Raw genomic sequence first — 26,081 nt, forward strand, 5'->3', positions numbered from 1 at the left:
GTAACTGACCTCAAGGATCTCCCCTCTGTGTGGCCAACACAACAGAGATCCGGACGTATGGGAACAAGAGAGTCCACTTTCAGATCGGCCAGCGAAAGTTTTCGTGGAGGTTCACTGTCTCATCCCTTCCTCCTCACCCACGGCCTCCTGGTGGACATTCAAGGTAGGTGCCTGGTAGACGCCCGGACTTTCCAGGCCGTTTACCTCGACGCCTCCCACACAGAGCAGCCGCAGATGGCCACGATCAGCACACCCAGAGCCGAGTTCCAGCGAATCCTGGATGAGTTCCTGGCCCTCAGGCCACAGTTCTCCGCTGCCTCACCGCGCCACGGGGTATTCCACCACATCCCCACCTATGGTCCACTGTTTCACATCAAGGCACGCTGGCTCCCGCCTGACAAGCTCCAGTGGCGAAGGAAGAGTTTTCGCATCTGCTGGAGCTGGGGATTATTCGGCGCTCTGACAGCCCGTGGGCCTCGCCGCTCCACTTGGTCCTGAAAGCCTCCAGTGGTTGGCGCCCCTGCGATGACTATCGACGGCTCAATGAGACGACAGTTCCTGACCATTACCCCATCCCTCACATCCAGGTCTTTATGGCCAACCTGCATGGTGCGAGGGTTTTCTCCAAGGTTGACCTAGTGCGCGGGTATCACCAAATCCCGGTGTACCCTGAGGACATACCCAAGATGGCCATCATCACCCCCTTCGGGTTGTTCAAATTCCTTCGCATGCCGTTCGGGCTAAAGAATGCCGCTCAAACCTTCCAGTGCCTCATGGACTCAGTGGGCAGGGACCTGGATTTCATCTTCATTTACCTGGATGACATCCTCATTGCCAGCACGGATCAGGCACAACACAAGGCCCACCTGCACGCACTCTTCGTCCGGCTGGCCAACTTCGGCCTCACCATCAACCCAGCCAAGTGCCTGGGCCATACCATCATGGCCAAAGGACCCACACCCACCGCTACAAAGGTCACCGCTATCAAGGTGTTCCCATGCCCGGACAACCTCAGGGGACTGCAGGAGTTCATGGGTAAGGTCAGCTTCTACAACCGATTCATCCTGGGAGCTGCACGCATCATGCATCCGCTATTTGCCCAGCCAAGCACGAAACACTCACCTGGACCCCTGAGGCCTGCAGTGCATTCGAGACCACCAAGGACACTCTCGCGAAGGCTACCATGCTCACCCACCCGCACACTGATCTGCATATGGCGCTCTCCGTCGATGCCTCTGCCACAGCCGTCGGCGCCATCCTGAAGCAGCAGGTGAATGGACAATGGAAGTCTCTGGCATTCTTCAGCTGGCTTCTCCACCCACCAGAGTGCAAGTATAACGCCTTGAACCATGAGTTACTGGGCATGTACCTGGCGGTGCGGCATTTCCACTATTTCTTGGAGGGAAGGACTTTTATCATCTTCACTGACCATAAACCCCTCACTCAGGCGCTCATGATGGCAAAGGATCTCTTGCCAGCAGCGTCACCTCTCCTTCATGTCGGAGTTTACCACCGACATTCGGCACAAGGCGGGGAAGGATAACATTGTCACCGATGCACTCTCACGACCGGCCATCTGTGCACTGACACCCGGCCTCGACTTCAACCAGCTCGCCCGGGTCCAGAAGTCCAACGAGGAGACGTGAGCCTTCAGGACTGCCATCATGGGCCTGCGGTTCCAAGACCTCCCCACTCCTAGCAGTGAAAGCACCATCCTGTGTGATGTCTCCATGGGCACCCCACAGCCAGTGGTTCCCCAGCAGTGGCACAGGCACGTCTTCCATCACATCCATGACCTTTCGCACCCATCCATCAGATCCACGGTTCGTATGGTGGCATAGCGGTTCATCTGGCATGTGCTGTGGAAGCAGATCGTGGGCTGGGCCAGAACATGCACCCATTGCCAGATGTCCAAGGTGCACAGGCATACCAGGGCACGCGTGTAAGAGTAAGAGCACATCCGGGAATGGTTCAGCCACATTCATATGGACATAGTTGGGTCCTTACCTGTTTCCTCGGGCAACCATTACTTGTTCACGGTGGTAGACCGCACCACTCGTTGGCCTGAGATAATCCCGATTCCGGACACCTCCATGGACTCCTGCTCCTGAGCACTGTTGTACAGTTGGGTTACCCAGTTCAGTGTGCCAAATCACCTCACCAGAGATCGAGACGCCCAGTTCACCTCTGTGCTCTGGGCACAGCTCGCCAACAGGTTAGGGATTGAGCTATACCGCACCACGGCCTATCACCCGCAGGCCATAGGCTGGTTGAGCGTCTTCACTGCCACCTTAAGTTGGCACTTATGGCCCAACTCACCGATCCCGACTGGGTGGACGAACTGCCTTGGGTGCTCCTGGACATTTGCTCCACACCCAAGGAGGATCTGCAGGTGTCATCAGCTGAGCTGGTCTATGGCGCACCGCTGGCACTGCCCAATGAGTTCATCAACGTGCCTCACAACCCCCAGCGGTCGCCGCATGAGCTACTTCCCCACCTCCGGGCCCATTTGGACTCCTTCACACCCCCACCACTGCCCAGACATGGCACACAGCCATCTTACGTCTCCAGCGAGCTGCACTCCACAGAGTACGTTTTTATTCAGTGGGGCCCGCCCGCGGCACCTCTGCAGAGACCTTACAAGGGGCCATACAGGGTTGTCCAATGTTCAGGGTCTACAATCACGCTAGACATCGGCGGCAAGCGGGAGCTTTTTACTGTGGACAGGCTGAAGCCAGCAGACCTCGACCCCACTGAACCAGTGATTGTGGCCCAGCCCAAGAAGTGAGGCCGCCCACGTGCCAGGGCAGGCAGCCAAAATGGCGCCATTGGGGGTTTTCCCTTCTTCTCAGAAGACCGCGCTGGGGGACCACGTGACACCCGAGTGATGTCGGCACCGCCCCCCCCCCCCCACAGCGCGGTTCTCAGCCAGGTCCGGGCTGGGAGTACAAGTCCAGCCCGGCAGGCAACAATAAACCTGTTTTCTGCTCACTGAGCTCAACCCATCTGCTTGTGTGTTCTTTCAGTAGTAGTGTCACTCCCTATACTCTAGATGCTTAAACCCAGGTAACATTCTGGTAAACCTTCTCTGCACTCTCTCCACTCGGTTTATATCCTTCCTATAATTAGGCGACCAGAACTGCTCACAGAACTCCAAATTAGGCCGCACCAACGTCTTATACAATCTCAACATCACCTCCCAACTCCTATATTCCATGCAATGATTGATAAAGGCCAGCATACTAAAAGCCTTCTTCACCACCCTATTCACGTGAGTTTCTACCTTCAGGGAACGATGTACCGTTATTCCTAAATCTTTCTGCTCTTCTGTATTCCTCAATGCTCTCCCATTTACCACGTATGTCCTATTCTGATTCTTCTTACCAAAATGAAGCACCTCACACTTATCAGCATTAAATTCCATCTGCCATTTTTCAGCCCACTTTTCTAAGCAGCCCAAATCCCTCTGCAATCCTTGAAAACCTTCTTCATTATCCACTATTCCACCTATCTTATATTTACTAATCCAATTCACCACCCCATCATCTAGATCATTAATGTATATAACGAACAACAATGGGCCCAATACAGATCCTTGAGGCACACCACTGGTCACCGGCCTCCAACCTGACAGACAATTATCCACTACCACTCTCTGGCCTCTCCCTTTCAGCCAATGTTCAATCCATTTGACTATCTTAAAATTTATACCTAAAGACTGCACCTTCCTAACTAACCTTCCATGTGGTACCTTATCGAAGGCCTTACTGAAGTCCATATAGACAACATCCACTGCGCTACCCTCATCCACATTCTTAGTCACCTCTTCAAAAAATTCAATCAGATTGGTCAAACATGACCTTCCTCCCACAAATCCATGTTGAGTGCTCCTGATCAGACCCTGTCTATCCAGATGTTTATAAGTACTATCTCTAAGAATTTTCTCCATTAATTTACCTACCACAGACGTCAAACTTACAGGCCGATAGTTGCCAGGCTTCCTCCTTGAACCCTTTTTAAATAACGGAACCACATGCGCAATGCGCCAATCCTCCGGCACTATCCCCATATCTAATGACATTTGGAAAATTACCGCCAGAGCCTCTGCTATTTCCTCCTTCACTTCTCTCAATGTCCTGGGGAAGATCCCGTCTGGTCCCGGAGACTTATCCACCTTTATATTCTTCAAAAGCCTTAAAACTACACCTTTTGAAATCTCTATATTCCCCATATTTACCCAATTTGCCTTTTTTATCTCACATCTCCCAATATCCTTCTCCTTAGTGAATACCGAAGAAAAGAAACTGTTCAATATCTCCCCCATTTCTCTAGGCTCCACACACAGTTTTCTGCTCTGATTTTCTAAGGGACCAATTTTGTCTCTAGCTTTCCTCTTACCATTAACATATTTGTAGAACTCTTTTGGATTAGTTTTCACCCTGCTTGCCATAGTTTTCTCGTACCTTCTTTTAGCTTTCCTAATTCCTCTCTTAAGATTCCTCTTACATTCAATGTATCTTTCAAACATCTCCTTAACTCCATGCTTCTTATATCTAATGTACGCCTCCCTTTTTCTTCGAACCAAGTTTCCAATATTCCTTGAAAACCACGGCTCTCTCAAACCTTTTGCCCCTCCTTTTAACCTAACAGGAACATAAAGCTTTTGCACTCTCAAAATCTGATCTTTAAAAGACTTCCATCTCTCTACTACATCCTGCCCATAAAATAAATTGTCCCAATCCACACCCTGCAAGTCCTTTCGCATCTCCTCAAATCTAGCTTTTCCCCAATCAAAAACCTCAATACTTGGCCCTGATTTCTCTCTTTCCATAATGACATTGAAGCTGATGGCATTATGATCACTGGACCCGAAGTGCTCGCCAACACTAACCTCCGTCACTTGACCCATTCCATTTGCCAACAGTAGATCTAACACTACTCCTTCTCTGGTCGGCACCTCTACATATTGTTGTAAAAAACTATCTTGCACACATTTCACAAACTCTAACCCATCCAGTCCTTTCACAGAATGTGTTTCCCAATCTATATGTGGAAAATTAAAATCTCCCATAATTACAACCCTATGCTTATCACAAATATCTACTATCTCCCTACAGATTTGCTCCTCTAGGTCTCGGTCCCCTCCGGGTGGTCTATAATACACCCCTACAAGTGTAACCTCTCCTTTCCTACTCCTCAGTTCCACCCAAATGGCCTCTGTGGATGTGCCCTCTAATCTATCCTTCCTAGGCACCGCTGTAATATTTTCCCTGACAAGCAATGCAACCCCACCTCCTCTTGCCCCTCCGACTCTATCACACCTAAAACAACGAAACCCAGGGATATTCAGTTGCCAATCACATCCCTCCTGCAACCATGTCTCACTAATCGCTACCACATCATACTTCCAAGTATCAATCCACACCTTCAGCTCATCCACCTTTTTTACAATACTCCTGGCATTAAAATATATGAATTTCAGGGATTTCCCAATTTTTAATCCCTGTTTTCCCTCATCTTTAAGAACAACATCATTTACTTTTCCTGCCAATTGCCCTTCATCTTCTTCCAGAGCATTTCCCTTCTCTATCACCTGCCCATCCATATTCAAATACTTACTACAAACTTTCTTTGTTTGCATTCTAACATTCTCCTTACTGCTCTGTACTATTTTGTTCCCTCCCCCCAACCATTCTAGTTTAAAGGATCCTGAGTAGCCCTAGCAAATACCTCTGCCAGGATTCTGGTCCCCCTGGGATTTAAGTGTAACCCGTCCTTACTGTACAGATCACATCTCCCCCAAAAAAGGTCCCAGCTATCCAGAAACTTAAAACCCTGCCCCTTACTCCACCCCTTCAGCCACGTGTTAATCATTCTATTTCTATTTACACTGTCACGTGGCACAGGGAGTAATCCAGAGATTACCCCCTTTGCGGTCCTTCTTTTTAACTCCCTACCTAACTGCCTGCTTGGCAATAAATAATATTAAAAGGCTACCTAACATGGACAAAATGTAAGAGTTTAGTTTGTATTTATCAGACAATGGTTCACTTTTTGAAACAAGACTCCATATTTGCAAATATTGTACCGATTTATATTCCTGAGGACAGTAAAACTCTATTCATCTAGCTCGCAGGCCCATTTTTTTTTTGGGGGGGGGGCTATTGAATGTTGTTCCAATTAATACATTGACATATAATTCTGATTCACTGTTGTTAAAAAAAAACAAAATTCTACTGTGGAAAATGGATTTTTAACAAAACCAGATATTTAAAGGGGAGTACAGGAAGGGGAATCCAGTGAGTTTAAGGTAGCATGGGAACAGCCAGGATTTTAAATTTACTATCATGTGTACCAAGATGCAGTGATAGAGGTTGTTTCGTGAGCAAACCAGTTAGACATCTCATACATAGTACGTAAGACCCAGTACAAAAGTAGAGTTACAGAGAGAGATCAGTTTGTACAGAGCAAAAGCAGCATTACTTTACCAGAGTAGGAGACTCCTACAGGAATCTGACAACAGCAAGAAATAAATCACCCTTGAGTCTGGTGGGGCGCAATCTCATACTCGGGGATCTTCTTCCTGGTGGGAAGGTGGGGGGTGGGGCTGGGAGGGGATGAAGGGAGTGTGGGATGAGTCTGAGTATCGGACAGAGATTCATCAGTTTTATTGCAGACTAATTTAACTCTGCATCTGCCATTTTCCTGGAGTTGTAGCATCCCTTTTGTAGAAATAACATCAGGCGTTAGTGACTTCAACGTTACTTTAACAGAATGGCATTGACGACATTACAATGGACAATGGGTTACAATCACAAATCAGCAAAGGTAACTTTCAATGGCTGGGTGAAAGGAAAGGATGGATATGATGCCTGGTATAAAATAAATAACTGATGCTAAATATCAATTTTAAGTTATCAAAGAACCCAAATGGAAGGACAATACATTCTTCTATAAAGGGCATGTTCAATGATTAGCTCATAATTTAGTACTACAACAGTTTTTGAACTTACAATATGATTACATGCTTTTACAAATCAGATCCAGCCAAGAGTGTGTTTTCTTCCACTGTCGTGTAGCAATCAATGCCACCTGGAACTTTCCACCATCATTCTTCCAAAACGGGAGTGAGTGAATGCAGGGCTGTACTTTCCCCACGCTCCAAATGGCACAACTATAGTGGTTACGTTATCATGGGTTCCATATTGCAATGCCTGAAAGTTACAATTAAAATTAAAAGTGGTTTTTAACTGGACAAGAGAACATCCATGTCTCAGGCTCCTGAACTTCGTGTAGGATGGGGAGTGTTCAGTCACAGTGGGAAGAAGTTTACAGAGCTAACTTTCAGTAAGTCAGTAAGTTTACATTGCCAATGCCAAATGGCAATGAGAAGAGGCCTTTAATTAAGACGCAACCTACACTGGGTGCAGCAACAAATGAAGGAAGAACAGCTGGGAGAAGGTACCTTCAGAGTGAAAGTGGAGCCATAGGAGGCAGCTGATTGTTCATTATTAATCGTTTAAATTTAAATTTAGATATACAGCATGGTAACGGCCATTTCGGCCCACGAGTCCGTGCCACCCAATTGACACCCCATTAACCTACAACCCTGGTATGTTTCAAAAGGTGGGAGGAAACCAGAGCCCTCGGGAAAAAGCCACACAGACATGGGAAGAACGTACAAACTCCTTACAGACAGCGCAGAATTCGAAAGCCGGTCCCGATCGCTGGTGCTGTAAATGCGTTGCACTACCCACTATGTCAACCATGCCACCCTAATTAATTGTGGTAACTTGGTAAATGATTGGCAAGTATTTTTATTTTATTTAATTTCTGTCCTTTCTGATTGATCAAGAGTATAAAATCCAGCCACCATGTGAGCAAAGTCACAAAGCAGTGAAAACTAATATAAACTAATTCAATGCTAATGAATTGACTAATTAATTAGAACACATTCCTGGGCAGTCAACGTGCGGTAACTAGTAGACTCTATGGTAAGAAACAGTGAGCTGCAAGTGTTGGCTGCTCAAGGCATTTCAGGTCAAGAGGGATAAACTGGGGAGCAAGTTCTGACCCTGCAATACATCAGCGAAGGGGGCGTTGCTCCAATTAAAAAGAGAGGTTCTCTGAGAAATGAGTACAATCCATGATTATGAAAAGAGATAAAAGATTATGTTAAATTGAAAAATAGGGCACACAAAGTGGCAGGGACTAGTGGTCATCCAGAGGTTTTAAGATATTCATTTTCTTAATATGGAGAAAGTACATTTTATGAGAAAGCTTGCAGTTAAAGTAGAAACAGTTACAGTTTCAAGTGATATATAAATATAAAAGAGGGCACTAAGGTAAATAAGGGGCATCAGTCTTCAAATAAAGTGTTAGAACTTACAAAACTCCAACAACAAGGGATAAAGTAATGGAGAAAATCACGGGTCTCAAGGCAGATAAATCACCAGATCTGATGGTGTTTGGACTGGACTGTATGTGTCTGCGGGGGCTGTGGCAGCGCTGGAGCCAAATCCATAGACACTCGGTGACTCTGGGGGAGATTCTCTTTTGCTTCTGTCTCTCTCTGACTTTGGGCAATTTCTGCCGATGGCGAATCTGTCTGTCTTACAGCAGGCAAAAGCAATTTCATGTCGTAAGACATTGTTTTATTCTATTGAATCTTGAATATTGTATTTGGGCATGGAGGGATCAAGGGTTACTCCTGCACCTATTTTCTTGTATTCTTGTATTGTGCACCAAGGTAGAATGGTTCAGGAACTGGTTGTCAAACATTGTAATGAATTTACAGATCTAATTCCATTTTAAATAAGAGCTGGGGAATTTATAATGGAAAGGTCACCACAATCAAAGCAAGTTTGGAAAATCAGGCAGTTCGGGCAAAACTAAAGTCTTTTAAAAATGAACTTTTCTTGCCTGCTCATTTACAAAAACAGCAGCTTCTGACGGATCCTCGCAATTTTTGACAGCATCACACACTTCTTGGGCCTCAATCATATCACTCACTCCATCTGTGGTCAGGACCAGGAAAGAGTCTTTTGTATGTTGTAACTAGTAGAAGTAAAATATAGTTAAATGGTAGATAAGAACCAAAATGCTTTGCATCAGAACTATGGGAGAGTCTACGTGGCAGTCGGATATTTTACCTCCACTGTTTTAACTTCAGGTTGAGCAGTTACTCCATAAGGTTTGAGATCCACATCCCCAATGCTACGAGTCATGGCCAATCGGCCATTCACATACGGGTGGTTGCCAAAATTCCAGTCTATGAAGCCGCCACATGCCTCGATCCTTGTATTAAGAAAATAATCTTAAATTCAAATACAATTTCCATTCCACTTAATTCCAATAAAGTGTTTATATATTTACTATTCAACGCCTCTTTTATTAAAGAGAGCAATAATCCAACTTTGAGCGGTGACCTGTCTAAACTTTGATTCCCCCTGGATGCACTGTCCAGAAGCATGAAATGAGAAACTTAGACAAACATTAGATGATATTTAAGAACATATATGCAAATTACAACAATCCTGGTAGGAACATTCGTACGGAGTTTAAAGGTTAATTGGTGTATTTTTGGGTGGCACAAGGTCAGAATGTATCGCTTAAAAAAAAACCAATAATTTAAAAAATAAAAATAAATCACAAAAGGTGGCCGAACAGAAATTTAGGGTAAGCATTTCATCCAAGGAAGAGAAATAAAATTGCTAGAGAAAGTAACATAACCAAGGATTATTTTTCTTTGGCTTGGCTTCGCGGACGAAGATTTATGGAGGGGGTAAAAAAGTCCACGTCAGCTGCAGGCTCGTTTGTGGCTGACCAGTCCGATGCGGGACAGGCAGACACGATTGCAGCGGTTGCAAGGGAAAATTGGTTGGTTGGGGTTGGGTGTTGGGTTTTTCCTCCTTTGCCTTTTGTCAGTGAGGTGGGCTCTGCGGTCTTCTTCAAAGGAGGCTGCTGCCCGCCAAACTGTGAGGCGCCAAGATGCACGGTTTGAGGCGTTATCAGCCCACTGGCGGTGGTCAAGGATTATGCACAGTTTGGAACTAATCATAGTGGAGGAAGGAAGACTTTGAGATAAACTTAGAGGGAACAAAAGCAGCTATATAAAATGTGAAGAGCAAAAGGTTAGAAAATAGAAAATGTGAATCAAAAATAGGAAAAATTCAAACTGTTAATTAAAATATCTGGACAATAATGTGGTAAATTGGACCAGCAAGTTTGCAGATGAACCCATGAATATTAATATATTTAGACTTCCTGAATGCTTTTGATAAGATTTTAATGTGCAAAATTAAAGCACCCATGAGATTGGGCATGAACTGAGAACTGGTTGACACATTCTAAACAGAAAGTAATATGTCAGGTGATAGGCAGTGAATTCATTGCCAAGGACTTTGCCATTCACAATTTATACCAATGATTTGAATGAGGAAACTAAATCTAATATCTCCAATGGGAGCTATGAGGATAATGAAACGAGGCTCTAATGTGATTGGACACATTGGGTGAGTGGCAGATACAGTAGGATATGGATAAATGTGCAATTATTCACACTGGTAGTAAAAACAGTCTGGGAAAGTAGAAGTATACCAGCCACTGAAAGCAAGTTCCCAGATGCAACAAGTAATTTGGAAGGCTAGTTGTACAAAGGTCTGACTTGCAAGAGGATTTGAGTGTAGGAGCAAGGATGCCTTAATTTTAATTTTAATTTAGAGGTTGTAACACGACTGACTGCACTCAGAGGCAAACATGGTTTTAATAGCTTAAAATCAATGGCCAGTAGATGCAATAGTCCTCGGGTGAATCTGAGGTGAGGCAGGAAAACTAGGGGTAGGTGAGGGTGGAGCCACCTGAACAACACACCAACGGTGAATTCCAGTTCACTGCACAGGTTCAGCACAGTGATGGGCCCTTCCAACCCACGAGCCCATCCCACACAAATGCAACCATGTAACCAAGACCCTATTGACTCTGTATGCCTTTGGAACATGGGACGGATCTGGAGCACCTGGAGGAAATCCACGCGGACCTCGGGAGGACGTACAGAGAGCGGTGGGTGAGAACCAGGGTTGCCGGTGCTGTAATAGCATGGCACCAACCACTGTGCTATCTCGTTACAGCTGCACATGTGAAGACTCCTTCTGAAGTTCTGGCCTTTACGGAGGTTAATTGCCCTGTGAAGTGGGCATTATGGGGATTGCATAGAAATGTATCAACAGGGCTAGTAAGACAACAACTTTTTTCTCTCCTGCCCTTCCTCCTGTATCTACCTATGACCTGTTACCTGTTCGCCAGTGCTCCTCCCCTTCCTTTCCCTCCCTCCTCTCCTCTCCTCCTTCCTCCTCCCCTCATCATTTTACCCAGGCACCAGACGAGCAGCCCAGACCCGAACCATTGGTTTCCCTTTACTTCCTATGGATACTGGGTGACCTGCTGAGTTTCTCCAGCATGCTTGGGCTATTGTACTTGATCCCAGCATCTGCAGACTTCCTTGCTTCGCTCCATACAGAATAAAAATGATCCACATCATCATGTTTAATCCTTACCTTCTCCTGCTCCCATTTCTAAGTTTCAGTGTCTCATCTGATCAGTGAGGTGCTGTGTATTTGTAGGCCACTGCCAGTAACCACCAAGACTAGTCTGAGGGAACAATAGGCTTTAATATACAGAAGAAGCTTGCTGGCCCGGATCCAGGTATAGGAATGGCGGGGAGAGGTGGCTCAACCTTTATGGCCCAGGACCACAGGGGAGGAGTCATAGGGTATGAGTCATCAGTGGGTGGGCCAATTCCATATAAACAGTAGTCAACAATAACTATATACAATGGAGGAAACATATCACCACAATTTTCTTCAATTATAAATCACGCTAAAGTTTGCTGAAAGCCACACTCTTAGGCTGAATTAACTGTAAAAGCCAGCCAACATTTGAAAATACCTGACATCCCTAAACATTCAAGATTTATTTTAAAGAAACATGCACACTAACCACGAAGACACAAAACATATTTAAGAATAGCTCAGCAGAATTTTTAAAATGTAACAACCCTCCGACCTACTCTTCTCCTGCACAGCTGTTCTTAGCCCTTCAAGCGCTGACTAACCTGGAGAAGACAGATCGGTAGCAGAGTTTCCAATTGAAAGGTGGGGAACAGCAGGTCTAGGACCAAGCGGAGACTGATGAGCATATTTCTGTTCCCAAATATGCAAATAAAGCCTTTGATAAAATATCGTCAGTGTCAAATTCAATCGGCACAGCTAGCACAAAGCTATTACCGCGCCAGTGACCTGCGTTCTAATCTTCCCCTCTCTGTAAGGAGTTTGTACATACTCCCCTTATCTGCATGGAGTTCCTCAAGGTGCTCCCACATTCCAAAGGCATACGGGGTTACTTGGCCATTGGGTCACATGGGTGTATTTGAGCCGTAGTGCCTGTTACTATGCAGCACTTGTCAATTAAATGAACACTAGTCACCTTTTCCTTTCATCTCTCCTCCATGGAGTGTGATCTTCAGTTAAATGTTCAGCTTTTCCTTCATGGCAAAGAATAGCTGGACTATCTCCAACGTTCGCCAATGTAAGAAAACACCCTTCCTTCAACAAAGCTACAGTTGCTGTTGTTCCCGATGTCAATGGCGCACCTGAGAGGTTAAAATGGATATTAGCAAAATATGCATTGTCAGCCAGTGTTTAAAAGATCCAGCTAAAAGGTGCCTTCGATCTGCCTATTACAAGAGAATTCAGAGAATTTAATTTGAACTAAAACAAACCAAGCCTTTCATAAACAGAAGCAAAATGACTAATTAAATATTCCTATTGTCAACTCAAAGGCAAACAAACAAAAATTCTTATTCAAACAATTAGTACCAGGCTGTGAGGAAAATATTTAGGTCTGTTGGTGCACATTTTCTCATGCCTTCTTCTCAGTGGGATGAGGGAGTGTGTCCAGGTTTCAGGATCTCAGCTTCCTTTCCTAGGCAGCTCGAGATGTAGGTGGAGTCCATCGAGAGGAGGGGCGCTTGCTTGATAGTCTGAACTACATTCACTACTTTCTGCTACATTTACTGATCTTGAGCAAAGCAGCTTCCAGATCATGCAGTGGTGCATCCAGTGAGTGAATTTTCGCTGAGAAGTTGATAATGGGCAATGGGGACATGCTGAACCTCTTCAGTCTCCGAAAGCAGAGGCGATGCTGAGCATTTTTTTCTTTCTTTTCAAAATATTTTTATTGATGTTTTACAATATAAACCATTGAGCAGTACAATAATACAAGATTCAGACAAAAGAAAAAAAAGTAAACATTATGCAATATTCTCATAATTAGGAAACAATAAAATAAGATTTAACAACCAAAAAAAAACATAAACTTTCAAAACCCCTTCTTCTGAGCAAAGTTTAAACTTGGAGAGGGACAGCAGTGCCAAAATTCTAGAAAAACCTTAAATCTTATGATATTAGCCCATAAATGTTTTGACCATTGAGCCAACACGGTTGACACAGATTAAGTCACCGAAGATGTTTACTCCTGAGACCGCTTCCTATTTCAGCACATTGATGTGGACAGGAGTGTACCAGGAGTCTCCTTCACTGCTTGCAAATCATGCCAAGTTATCTACCTATCTATATAGTTAAACACTCAATCTTGAGAAACAAATTTACTGAGTTAGATTGAGGCCACATTTCAAAATTGGAGAAAGATAATCAACTTTCCAAGAGCACAACTCATGACAGACATTTTGTACAGCCAATATGTTTGCTCTTTTATCAAGAATCTTGGTCTTGACATTCTTTATAGGGGGCTGTAGTGTGGATTGTGGAGAGTCATGTGCCCTCTCCAACTGGAACTTGGTGGAAATGTGGACTATGGAGGGTCATGTGACCTCTCTGCCTAGAACCTAGTCGGAAGTCATATCACTTCCCCATCAAGGGTGGACTCTGCCTATTGGCTCTTTTAAATTACTTAATGATTACCTGGGTCAGATTCCCCAGCTTTCTGCACTTTAAAGGCCGAGGGGGGTGGCAAGATGGCATAGAGGGAAGACGTGCAGTTCCACCTTTCCCCAGTTAGACTTATAAATACCCGATTTTAAAAGTGGTTAAAAATAGTAAATACAGACTTTGAAACAGTGGAGGATTAAAATGGCTACAAACTTGTAGAAATCAAAAACTCAGTTACAAAAGAAATTACCTTATAAAAGTATTGAAGAATTGAGGCCTATCTACCAAGTTGAAGCCACAGAGTCGCTGACTGGAGCTCCCAAGCCTCAAAGGAACCCTGCTCGGCTGAGTATTACACCGGCGCCGATCGCACATCCACAAGATGGTGCCGGTTCTGTGATGAGCTTGGCCGGCCCTGACTCACACAGGTGGATTGGCCGAGTGGGGATAGATGTGTGAGCCCGCAGTAGTGCCTGGTGGTCTGGGGGCGTGCAGGGTAGCATCAGAGGACGCACCTGTGCGGTCGACAATTCTTCTGGGCATGTGCAGTTCGTCGTGAGTTCGGGAATTGTTAGAGAAGGTGTGGGCTGTGGGGGAACCCGAAAGATGGTGGGCTGACGAGGTTGGCATGCAGCCGCACTGGAAGAGGAATCATCGTGTCAGAAGAGGAAGAAAGCCCAGCACTATTGGAACCAACACAGGAAGAATATATGGGGCTGGCACAAGAGAAGATAGACCTCAAGGGGAAGTGATAGACCCTGGACTGGATTCTGTGTTTAAAATATTGGAAGGGATTGCTCATCAAATGGAAAATATGTCAATGCAGATGTCTACACAGATAAATCAAGGATTAATGGAAGTGAAACTAAAATGAACAGTAGGTGTGAAGAGATTACTTCTATGAAGAAAGATATGACTGTAATTAAAAGTGATGTTAGTAGATGTATAAAAGCAGTGGACACTGTACAGGATCATTTATTTTAAATCGTAGAAGCCTTTTTTGAATGTAAGAACCAAGTGGATCATAATAGAGAAAAAATGGAGGATTTTTTTGTGGATTGGGGGATTCAGAAGAAGGAATTATTGAAGAAGATTGACTCATTAGAGAATTAAGGTCAAAGAAATAATGTAAAAATAGTAGGTCTTCCAGAAGATATGGAAGGTTTAGATCTGGTAAAGTTTTTTTAAGAAATGGATTCCTGAGGTACTGGATAATGAATTTTTTCTGGATGGTTTGGAGCTAGATCGGGCACATAGAGCACTGAGGAAAAAACCATTTCAAGGTCAACCACCATGAGTAGTTTTGATTTGTTGTTTGAAATATCAAGACAGAGAAATTATATTATGAATTGCGATGTAGAAGGTGCAGCAAAATCAGACTCCACTGATGGTTCAAAATAACAGAGTGTTTTTCTATGCTGATCTGAGTCAAGAAATTATTAGAAGGCGCTGAGAATTTAATTCAGCTAAAGAAGTATTGTGGCGAAAGGTTTATAAATTCACTTTTCATTATCTGGCTGTATTGAAAGTTTTTTATGGGAATTTTCAATCTCAATTTTTTGAAAATGATCACGATGCATTAATTTCTGCTAATTCATTACCAGATTTGTGAGGAAGTGGACGGTTGCCATCATTGTCGCCTAAGAGGGTAAATGGAAATGGGAATGGGAAGAATGGGAAACACGGAAAGAAATCTTCTTGATATTGAGGACCCAGAACAATCATTGGGACTGGAATCATTGGGTTGAATATATTTGATTAAGTACTTTGTGAAAGTCTGACTGGGGGGGGAGGGGTGGGTGGATGACACTGAGACCTTTAATAGACATCTGCCACTAGTGGGTTTTACCACACCCAGATTTTTAGGGAGTTACTACTTTTTAGTAGTTTGTTGGTGGGGGGAGTATATTTTTTTCTATTTCATTTACTTTTTGGAATTTTTATATAGGGGAGGGTTTAGAATATTAATGGAATTAGAAGGGGAGCAATATTTTATAGTAGTGTGAAATATATTATTAAATTAAAGAAATGTCTAATTTGAACTTTGCAACTTTTAATGTCCAGGGATTGAATAACCCAATTAAGCGTAAACGAGTACTGGCCTACACTTTAAAGGCCCACCACATACAGCCAACCAGCCCCTTTGCTCCTTAGTCCTGACTATGAACGATGCTCTGTGCCAGGTCACGAACTGTGGACATCGCTGAAGGAGTCATTGGTAAGATGTATACTACACTTAGAATGGGACTATAGTATTATGTGCATATACTTACCATTCAGCCATACCCCATTGGTACAGGGAATCAGGAGTGTGTGTTGAAGTCCTGTCTTGCAAAAACGTGTGTAATAAAGAGATGGGGGGGGGAAGAGAGAGAGAGAGAGCGAGAGAGAGAGAGAGAAAGAGAGAGAGAGAGAGAGAGAGTAGTCGGCCACTGGTATTGGAGATCGTTGATTCCAATATGAATGCCTACTTTGTTCTGAATGCCTATATCGTTTCAGTATCAAGTGTTGTTTTGTATCTTACCCGTTACGATTTCACCATATGTACAATAAAGATCATCCCTTGTTTGACAGGCAGTATCTGGGCTCACTTCTCTGTGAACCTGACTTAAATCTCACGTGACAGGAGCGGTGAGTGAAAATCTGAAAGCAACATTTTCAAACCTAAAAGATGCTATTTGTGGGAACACCCAGGAAATTTTCACTGATCTGATCAATGATGATCCCTTAAACAATACGAAAAACTATGTGATAATTTTCACTTTACTGTTTGAAGGAGATCAACAAATGCATTTTAACTGCCACACTTTACAGTACTTAAAAAAAAACTCTATGAGAAACATTTTTTGAGATGTCCCAAAATTGTAATAAGTGTGACATAAATACAAGCCTTTCTTCAAATGTCTCAGGCTTGAATGAGACTGCTTTGGAATCCATAGCAACAACAAGTGATACCATGTTCGAAACTGAAAAACTTGCACGCACGCACACACCCCCCCCCCACCCCACACACACCCCCACGCACCCCCATGTGCGCATGCACACACACCCCACACACACACACATACCCCCACACACCCCCCCCACGCACCCCCACGTGCACATGCACACACACGCACATCACTGATCGCAACATATTCCAGGTTTAACGTCAAAATTAAGGACAAGAATGTTGCAACTTACCTTTCTCTGAATCACATGCATTTTGCATGAAGTCATGATCTATTTGCAGAAAAGATTTCAGCAAGACATTTTCCAAGTTTACTTCTGACTGTAGATTATGTCTAAAAATTAAATAAAAAGCAGTTGGAACCCAGTTGGATTTTTTTTTAAATTTCAGGTCTAGTTAGGAAGTAGCTAGTTGCTTACTGGATATAATGTGCAATGTTTTTGGAGCAGAACTCAGCAGCAGCAGACCCTCCATGTCCATCACAGACAGCAAAGCAGAACAACCCATCGGAGAGTTCAGCGATACTGAAACGGTCCTCGTTCTCCTTTCTTTTTCCAATCTGACTTGCGCAGCCAATATTAGCAAATGTTTTACTTCGAAGACCTGCTAGTCGAGGTGGTAACACAACTGGATCATTCAACCAAATGCCAAACCTGTCCCAGCATCTATTTCTTTCAACAGCTGCACTGTTTGCTTTGGTGCTAGAAGACAGGTTGGTCCTTTGCTGGATATATGTGAGCTTCTCCACTTTAGCGGCTACTGCTCCACGAAATCGGCAGACAAGAGCAATTGCAAGCGTGGCCATAACGAAATAACAAAGACCTAGAGAAAATAAGATGTTATTTTTTGACGTTGCTTTGGAGGTCAAAATCTGCATTGTAAAATGAACCAAACCATAATCTCTGGGCTCAGGTGAGCAGAACAATAGACGGTGGAAAATTGAATGATCAACGGGAAGCTCATCAAATCAGGCAGCATCCACGGAGGGAAATGTCAGTAAACATTTCAAGTGGGGACCCTTTCTTCAAGACTGGATTTTGAGTCTCTGAAAGAGACCTGATCTGATGAGTCCCTCCAACTTCGTACTGAATGCTCAACTTTCTAACATCTCCAGTTCTTGTGTTCTCTGGGCTCATGTGCTCAACAATAAGAATTAAACAAATGAATTAAATTATTAATAAAAGCACAAGGATACAAAAATGGCCTCTTGTGCACATATCTCTTGGACCGATAGTCTCCTAGCATGGATATACAATATGATATCATCACCACTTTCTACCCCACCATGTGAATCCCACAGTCACAATTATCTTCTACATCTCAGGTGTCCAATGCTACAATCCATTAAAAACACTGTCCCCTTAATCCGAGTGACTCAAGCCAGTCTAATTCCCATAAGCACTAGTGCATGCCAATGACCAGTAGCTTGACTTATCTATTCCTTCAAGACATCTAGCAGTCCATCTCACTGGGAGAATGTCCCAAGTAAGTGCACAACTCCTTCTTGGCCGACCTCAGCAGAAGATGAATGACATATTCAAAATCTGGTCAAAAGGTCTTCTTCGTGAGCAAAAGAGTATTCCTATTTCCATTTCTTCACCGTTTGGCCCTACTGTAGATAAAGTACCCAGATATTTGTTCTATTTACTTATTCCTCTGCTTCCAGGGCACATGGGGTCTACCACTTCGGTTGGTCATCCAACTTCTCAAAACAACACGAGGCATTCTCCGACTCAGCTCTGTTTCATCCCTGTAACAGTTCCCATCACGCCCGCCAGCCTTGAAGATTGGTCATGTCAGTCCATTGCTTTGAATTATGCTCCTCACGAAGTTGAAAGTTTAGGTTCGTTGTCACTTTATTCAGTGAGAAGAGTTCTTTCGCAAATTTAAATTTAAATCAAGTCAGCTCTAGCATTCATGCTACAGGAGCACAGTTACTGAGCAAAAGGTAACAATGAGAAAGATCAATTAGTAAAGCAACAGGAGAGTTTGTTCAGTTGCTGGATGTCTGCAGGAAAGAAACTGGCATTAGACCCGTCAGTGCGCGATGTCACATTCTTGCTGGATGTCTTGAGCCTGCTTGCTGGTGGGAGGAGGGAGAATAGAGTGTGTCCAGGATGTGTTGGGATTAGTATGTTGGCTGCCTTACCCAGGCAGCGGGAGGTGCAGATGGAGTTCATGGAGGGGGGAGAGAGGTTTGTGTGATGTACTGAGCTGCATTCAGCACTTCGGTAACTTCCTGTGGCATGAGATGCCTCACATATGCCATCTTCCAGTGGTGACCAACTCTTCCTGAATTTGGAAAAATACCCAAAGTAGCCCCTCATCTGATACTTTGGCAGGGGCTCGAGGTGCCGATGGATTCGAGGTTTCATGTTTCCAGACTCACTGCCAGCAGCAAATCTCCATTCCTTTCTTCACAGGTTATGTTCCTCTGTCTTGTGTCCTGCATCAATGATGCCTTTCGCCTTTCCGTAAAGAACTTCACACTGTCCATACAAACAGGTGAATGGCTGAGTCGTCTCATGCTTCAAGCTTCCCCATGTACCCAGTTGGACCATTTTCTGTTGTCCTCACCACATCTACTCCTTTACTCAGAACCTGGTTTTCCAGTTTTACCATCTGGAAGGCCATCTCTCACAAGCAGCAACACCCCATGCAGTATCTGAGAGTTTCTTTGATTGTTACTTCAAGTTCTGTCATCTCCATTGAGGCAAATCAAAGCACATTCTTTGTTGAAGTCAGACATTTAAAACTAAGCAGTTTCTGATGCAATGTATGAAGAACATAAAAGTTTTTAAATGTTGCATCAACACTCGTACATTTTACATTTCCCTCCAATTCTTCCTTAATCAGAATTAAAGGAAACACCTTCCCCTCCTATTCCCCACAACCCCCCCCCCCCCCCCCCACCACCCCATCACAATGCCAAAATCCATATGATTTTTGAAACCGGATCCATGTTTTTCTGCATCTTCCATATTAAGTGTGCTGGCAGACATCATTAATCTGAATCCAATCACAACAGCTGCAACGAAGCTGGCAGCAGACAGCAGCCCTGAAATTAGCTGTCCCAAGACAATGGACAATTGTTCAAGTTCAGGTTTATTTGCCACATTCTAACTGGTACATTGAGAAGGGTTATTCCACGAGCAGCCTAGCAGCTTGACTCTAACATTTGTTCAACAGACAAAGTAGAAGGTTCAAGATTCAGATCAGATGTCAAATTTATTTTCAGAGAACATACATGACATCACATACAACCCTGAGATTCCTTTATCCTGTAGGCACGGCAGAACCACCATTAATTGGCAGTGCAAAAAATAAGCATAAAACATGTAAACAAATGACTGTGCAATACAAAGAGAATAAAAAGAAAATCAATAAAGTGCACAAGTAAGAGTCCTTAAATGAGTCTCTGATTGAGTTTGTTGTTGAGGAGTCTGATGGTGGAAGGTTAGTTTGTTGTTGAGGAGTCTGATGGTGGAAGGTTAGCAACTATTCTTGAACCTGGTGGTGAGAGTCTTGTGCTACCCATACCTCTTTCCTGATGGCAGCAGCAAGAACTGAGCATGTGCTGGGTGGTGTGGATCTTTGATGATTGCTGCTGTTCTCCAACCACAGTGTTCCCTGCAGATGTTCTCAATGGTGGGGAGAGTTTTGCCTGTGATGCCCTGGGCTGTTTCCACTACCTTTTGGAGAGGTTTATGCTCAGAAGTATTGGTGTCCCCATACCAGACTGTGATGCAGCCAGTCTGCACACTTTCCACCACACCTCTCTAGAAATTTGCCAGGGTTTCTGGTGTCTTACCAAACCTCCACAAACACCTGAGGAAGTAGAGGTGCTGACGTGCTTTCATCATGATGCCATTGGTGTGTTGGGTCCAGGAAAGAGTCTCTGAGATAGTGACTCCCAAGAACTTAAAGTTGCTCATCTTCACCACCTCTGATCCCCCCCAATGATCATTGGATTGTAAACCTCTGGCTTTTCTTTACTGAAGTCAACAATCAACTCCTTATCTTTAGTGATATTGTGTGCGAGGTTGTTGCTGTTGCACCATTCAGCCAAGTTTTCATCCCCATCCTTTATACAACCCACTACCATGGAATCGTTCACAAATTTGTAGATGGTGTTATTGTCGTTCCAAGCTACACAGTCGTAGGGGTAAAGTGAGTAGAGCAGGGGCTAAGAACACAGCCCTGTGGTGTTCCAGTACTGATGGAGATTGTGGAGGAGATGTTCTTACTGATCTTCACTGATTGTGGTCTGGAGGTGAGGAAATACATGATCCAATTACACAGTGGGGTGTTAACTCCTTGGTCTTTTTGGAGTTTGCTAATCAGTTTTGAGGGGATGATGGTGTTAAATGCTAAAATGCCAAGAGCACAATTATGGAGTACAGAGTTACAATTAAAAAGTTCAGTTGATACAATGCAAGGGTAGCAGCAGAGCACTGCTGGGTTCATTCAGGAGCTTGACGGCTGCTAGGAAGCTTTCTTTCATCTGGTGCACACCCTCAAGCCTTCTCTCCAATGGGACAATATGGAGTGTGCCTGGTGTGATGGGCCCTTCAGTATGCTGGCTATGGGAGATGTAGTTGGAGTCCCATGAGGCCATTTACCATGGGACATTCATGTGGAAAGGGGTCAGAAAATTGCAGATTCACCCATTCAACTCTGCAAGGACAATTCAGTTTTTGGTTTCTAATTTCGGAATGATACAACTTTTCTTTAATACTTTATAAATTTTTCATCACAATACCTTCAATTGTAAATTATCTCAAAAAAAATTATACATGTGGTATATTTCCTCCCATCTCCCTCAACCCACCCCTAAAACAGAAAAAAAATGATAAGAAAGAAAACAAATCTGGAGAATGCCAAGGAAATAAAATCATTTATACAGAAAAGTCTATTGGAGGTTACCAAGAAGTGAGATCTACAGAAAGCCAGTCACACATGGAAACCAAAATGTTGTAAATATGGGCTCTATAGTTTCCAAAAATGCATGATATTCATCTCACCCATTATTTAATTTTCTCTAATGGTTTACAACGAAGAAGTTCTGCGTCCCATCTTTCCAGGCCTAAGTTTGTTTCTGACTTCCATGATATTGTTATACATTTCCTAGAAACTGCTCAACCAATTATCACAAATTCAATTTGATAAATATTTATTTTAATTTTGGCCTTATAGCCTTAATAAAAATAATATCAGGTCCTGTGGGAATTTGACCCCAATAATTCATCCCAAAGAGTAATACAACTTTAAAAAAACTTGAATTCAGCTATCAGAGGAGCTTTTTGATATTGTTTCTGCAGTTTCTGAATATATTTACTGGTTTTCTTTCTCGAGATGTTATCTGAGCAGCTGAGTTTCCATTTTTTTATTCTTCTCCTTGTTGCATCAAGCAAAGACTCTCCACGCACTTTTAAGAAATAATTAAGTTGCTTATGACCTTCCCTTCTATCTTTGCCCTCCCCCTCAATGGGGTGTGAGTTTCCAATAGTGCCGGGGGAATATCACTTCCAGCTCACACAACACCATCCATTGCAGGACACATGAACTCTTTGCTGTTACATACCTCCACCTTACCACCCATAATATCACAGATCAAAGCATGCTTTATTGAAGCCAGACATTTAAAATAGATCCCGAGTTGTTAGCCAGGATTTGTTATTCGAGTTTTTTTAATAACATTAAAAGATCAAGACCTCAGACTTGCCAGAGAGCTCATGGCATTCAGGGAAATTGAAATCTCTAAAATGCATTGAAGGGGTGGTGTGGGGTGGTCAAAGTTTAAAGAAAATGTGTGGGCCACGGTTTTTTCTACACAGAGCCATAGGTGCCAGGAACAGACGGCCAGGAGTAGTGGTAGAAGCAGAAACAACAGTGTTTAAAGGGCTTCTAGATGAATATCAAGCTGAAGTTGATTCTCATTTGACTGTGCATGTACACCAGATGAAACAACGTGCACACACATATTTAATACAATTCTCACACAGCACATAATAATCATATGCATACTTAAAATGTTATACAAAATAAATGTGTAAATATTCTGAAATATTTTACGCTGCTTCATTAGCAAGAGACCCTAGGTGACAGAACATTCTATAGACTGCAGGAAGAAGTTATTTTTCATCCGGGCAGTCCTGATTTTAATTCTTCCCCACCTCCTTCCTGATAGTAATAGCTCAAAGATAGAGTGGTGATCCTCAACAATTCTTTGAGCCCTATTTAATGTCATCGGGAGAGGAAAGGGAGATCCTAGTCATCTTCCTGGCCGTTTTGATGATTGAGGCCTTGCAGCGACCATACCACACAATGATCTGACAGGACACTTTCAAATCATGCTCCTGTAAAATGCTGTCAAGTTTGGGGCTGGTAGCCTTGCCCCCATCAACCTCCTTTATAGGTCCTGCTGTGTCTTCCTGACTAGATGGAGTATATATGCAGGGAATATAGAGGGAATGGAGGGATATGGATCATGAGCACACAGAAGAGATGTAAACTACACTCATGTTCGGCTCAGACGTTGTGGGCTGAATTAAAGAAAACAACAATGAATAGGAAGTGGGAGGGGCAGTGGGGGTGGAACGCCAGCAATGTACACACATAATTATGTCATCAGCAATGGCAACTTTTGTTTCCTGCACACTTGTGTCATAATGCCAATCTGATGCCAACCCATCCACACTGATTCCTAGCTAGAGTCAATCAGTGTCCTTTATGTAGCAAAGGTAAAGATACAGCATCGAATTTTTGGGCTTGAGCCCTTCATCAAGGTGTGGGGGTTCTCTACATGAATATGTGATGTAGAGAACCCCCACATGTGTGTGTGTTTGTAGGGGGGGGGTGTGGGTGTGTGTTGGGAGGGTGGGTGGGTGTGTGTTGGGAGGGTGGGTGGGTGTGTGTTGGGGGTGTGGGTGTGTGTGTGTGGGGGATGTGTGTGTGGGAGTGTGTGGGGGGTGTGTGTGTGGGAGTGTGTGGGGGGTGTGTGTGTGGGTGTGTGTTGGGGGTGTGGGTGGGTGTGTGTGGGGGGTGTGGGTGGGTGAGTGTGGGTGGGTGAGTGTGTGGAGGTGTGTGGGTGTGGTTGTGTAGGTGGTTGTTTGTGTGTGTGGGTGAAGGGTGGGTATGTGTGTGGGTGGGTGGGTGCGTGTATGAGTTTGGGATGTGAGTGTGTGTGTGTGGCGGGGTGAGTGTGTGTGTGTGGGGGGTGAATGTGTGTGGGTGTGTGTTGGGGGTGTGGGTGTGTGTGGGGGGGTGTGGGTGGGTGTATGTGTGGGGGTGTCTGGGTGTGGGTGTGTGTACGGTTGGGTGGGTGTGGGTACAGTGGTGTGGGTGTGGGTGTGTGTGGGTGGTTGTGTGCATGGGTGGATGGTGGGTGTATGTGTGTGGGTGGGTGAGTGCGTGTATGAATTTGAGGTGTGGGTGTGTGTGGCGGGGTGAGTGTGTGTGGGGGGTGGGTGTGGGGTGTATGTGTGGATGTATGTGTGAGGGTGGGTGTGTGTAGGGTGGTGGATGTGTGTGGGGGTGGGAGTGTGGGTGTGTGTCTGTTTGGGGGGGTTGGGTTTGTGTGTGTGGGTGGGTGGGTGAGTGCATGTGTGTGTTTGGGTTGTGGGTGTTTGGGTTGTGGGTGTGTGAGTGGGGGTGGGTGTTGGGGGGTGGGTGTTGGGGGGTGGGTGTGGGTGTGTGCATGTGTGTGGAAGTGTGTGCATGTGTGTGTGTGTGTGGGTGAGTGTGTGGGGGAGGGTGTGTGTGTCTGTGTGTGTGTGGGGGGAGGGTATGGGTGTGCGTGTGTTTGGGTGTGTGTTTGTGGGTGTATGTGTGTTTGGGAGTGGGTGGGTGTGTGTTGGGTGGTGGGTGTGTGTGGGGTGTGTGTGTGGGTCTGTGTGTGGGTGGGTGTGTGTGGGGTGTGTGTGGTGTGTGTGGGTCTGTGTGTGGGTGTGTATGTGGATGGGTGTGTGTGGGGGGGGGGGGGTGTACACCCCTGTCCAGAGAACACTTTCTTTCTGCTGGTTTTATACCTGCAGTGAGGTGCTAACTTATGTGAATTTGACAATCTGTGCCTCTCCTGACTTTCTAAAGGTAAAGCCTCGTCAGACCCCCACAAATGACTCCCCATCGCATCATTCCAATCATTCCCCCCTCTGTGCCCCCCTCCTCTCCTACCCCCACCCTCTCTCCCCCCCGCCCCCCCCCCCCCCGCCCCCCCCGTTTCTTCGCCAACCATCGCCTCATTCTCCCTGGTCCCCGTCCCCAGGCTGTCTCACTGCTCTACCCAGGGTACGTACCCACACACAAGCAAAGCGCCAAGGAATTGGAAACTCCGAGCTTGCGGCAACCAGCTCGGGATGGTGCGGAGTTTTATATCAGGACGCGGAGTGATACTTGATCGGTTTCCAATGACCCGATGGGCTGGGGAACAGGATACCACCCACCGGAGTGGGGGCTCCTCGCAGGCAGCGCCGTCCTGCACTGAATGGAGTAAGACTGAGCGGCAGAGCCCGGGCTTCTCATCCAACAAGGCGCTTGGTGTCTCTGTCACGTCTGGGTCCTGGTCGTGGTCTCGAGAAGCGCTGCACTTCGGACGCGGCCACTGCCCGACAAGCAGTGACCACGGAGAACTGCCGCAAGCCCTCGTCCCAGGAGGGTGGAGATATCCTGGGACAGTTGAGGGTGCCGTCCCTGGCCGTCACTGCGCTGTCACAGTGGGGACTGCGCATCTCAACAGTTCCCCGGCCTCTCCCCTCTGCTGGCCCGAGTGCGGTGGGGGGGGTTATTAGCGCAGTTCCGCGGTTTGTGATTCTCTCGCACGACACCAGTGTCCCAGTGCAACGAGACAGTGTGTATTTCAGAGACCACTATCCGACACAGAGTTGTCCTGGCTCAGCAGTGGCCGGTGCACCACCCCAAGAGCGATTGACGTTCTTGCTTTTGGGCTGCTTAGCGGAGTCCAACACATATCGGTACTGGTCCACTTGTGTCTCCATCTCCTGACAGCAGCCTCGATCACTGGACGGACAACAGACATGGAACATTGACCCTAATATCCCCCACCGACCAGAGTTCCCTCATCCTGTCAGCCTTGTCCTTCACCTGAACCGAAAACTCCTGCTTGCCCAGTGGTCCTTTGACAAGCAAAGAGCCTTTCCCAAATCAACCTTTAGAAATCCATGGCT

General features: G+C 45.0%; 1 protein-coding gene across 1 annotated transcript; it reads right to left on the reverse strand.

The window, feature by feature from the left end:
• Positions 1 to 6,750: 6,750 nt before the first annotated feature.
• LOC138744519 (protein phosphatase Mn(2+)-dependent 1K-like) lies at positions 6,751 to 25,594 on the reverse strand. Its single transcript, XM_069900834.1, has 7 exons — positions 25,194 to 25,594; positions 17,316 to 17,718; positions 17,130 to 17,230; positions 12,484 to 12,649; positions 9,153 to 9,297; positions 8,923 to 9,057; positions 6,751 to 7,214 (listed from the first exon to the last, which is right to left on the reverse strand). The coding sequence occupies exons 2-7, from the start codon at positions 17,699 to 17,701 to the stop codon at positions 7,083 to 7,085; spliced, it is 1,065 nt and encodes a 354-aa protein (XP_069756935.1). The 5' UTR covers positions 17,702 to 17,718; positions 25,194 to 25,594; the 3' UTR covers positions 6,751 to 7,082.
• Between the last annotated feature and the right edge of the window lie 487 nt (positions 25,595 to 26,081).

The sequence above is a fragment of the Narcine bancroftii genome, chromosome 10 (genome assembly GCF_036971445.1).
Source record: "Narcine bancroftii isolate sNarBan1 chromosome 10, sNarBan1.hap1, whole genome shotgun sequence".
Lineage (NCBI taxonomy): Eukaryota > Metazoa > Chordata > Chondrichthyes > Torpediniformes > Narcinidae > Narcine > Narcine bancroftii.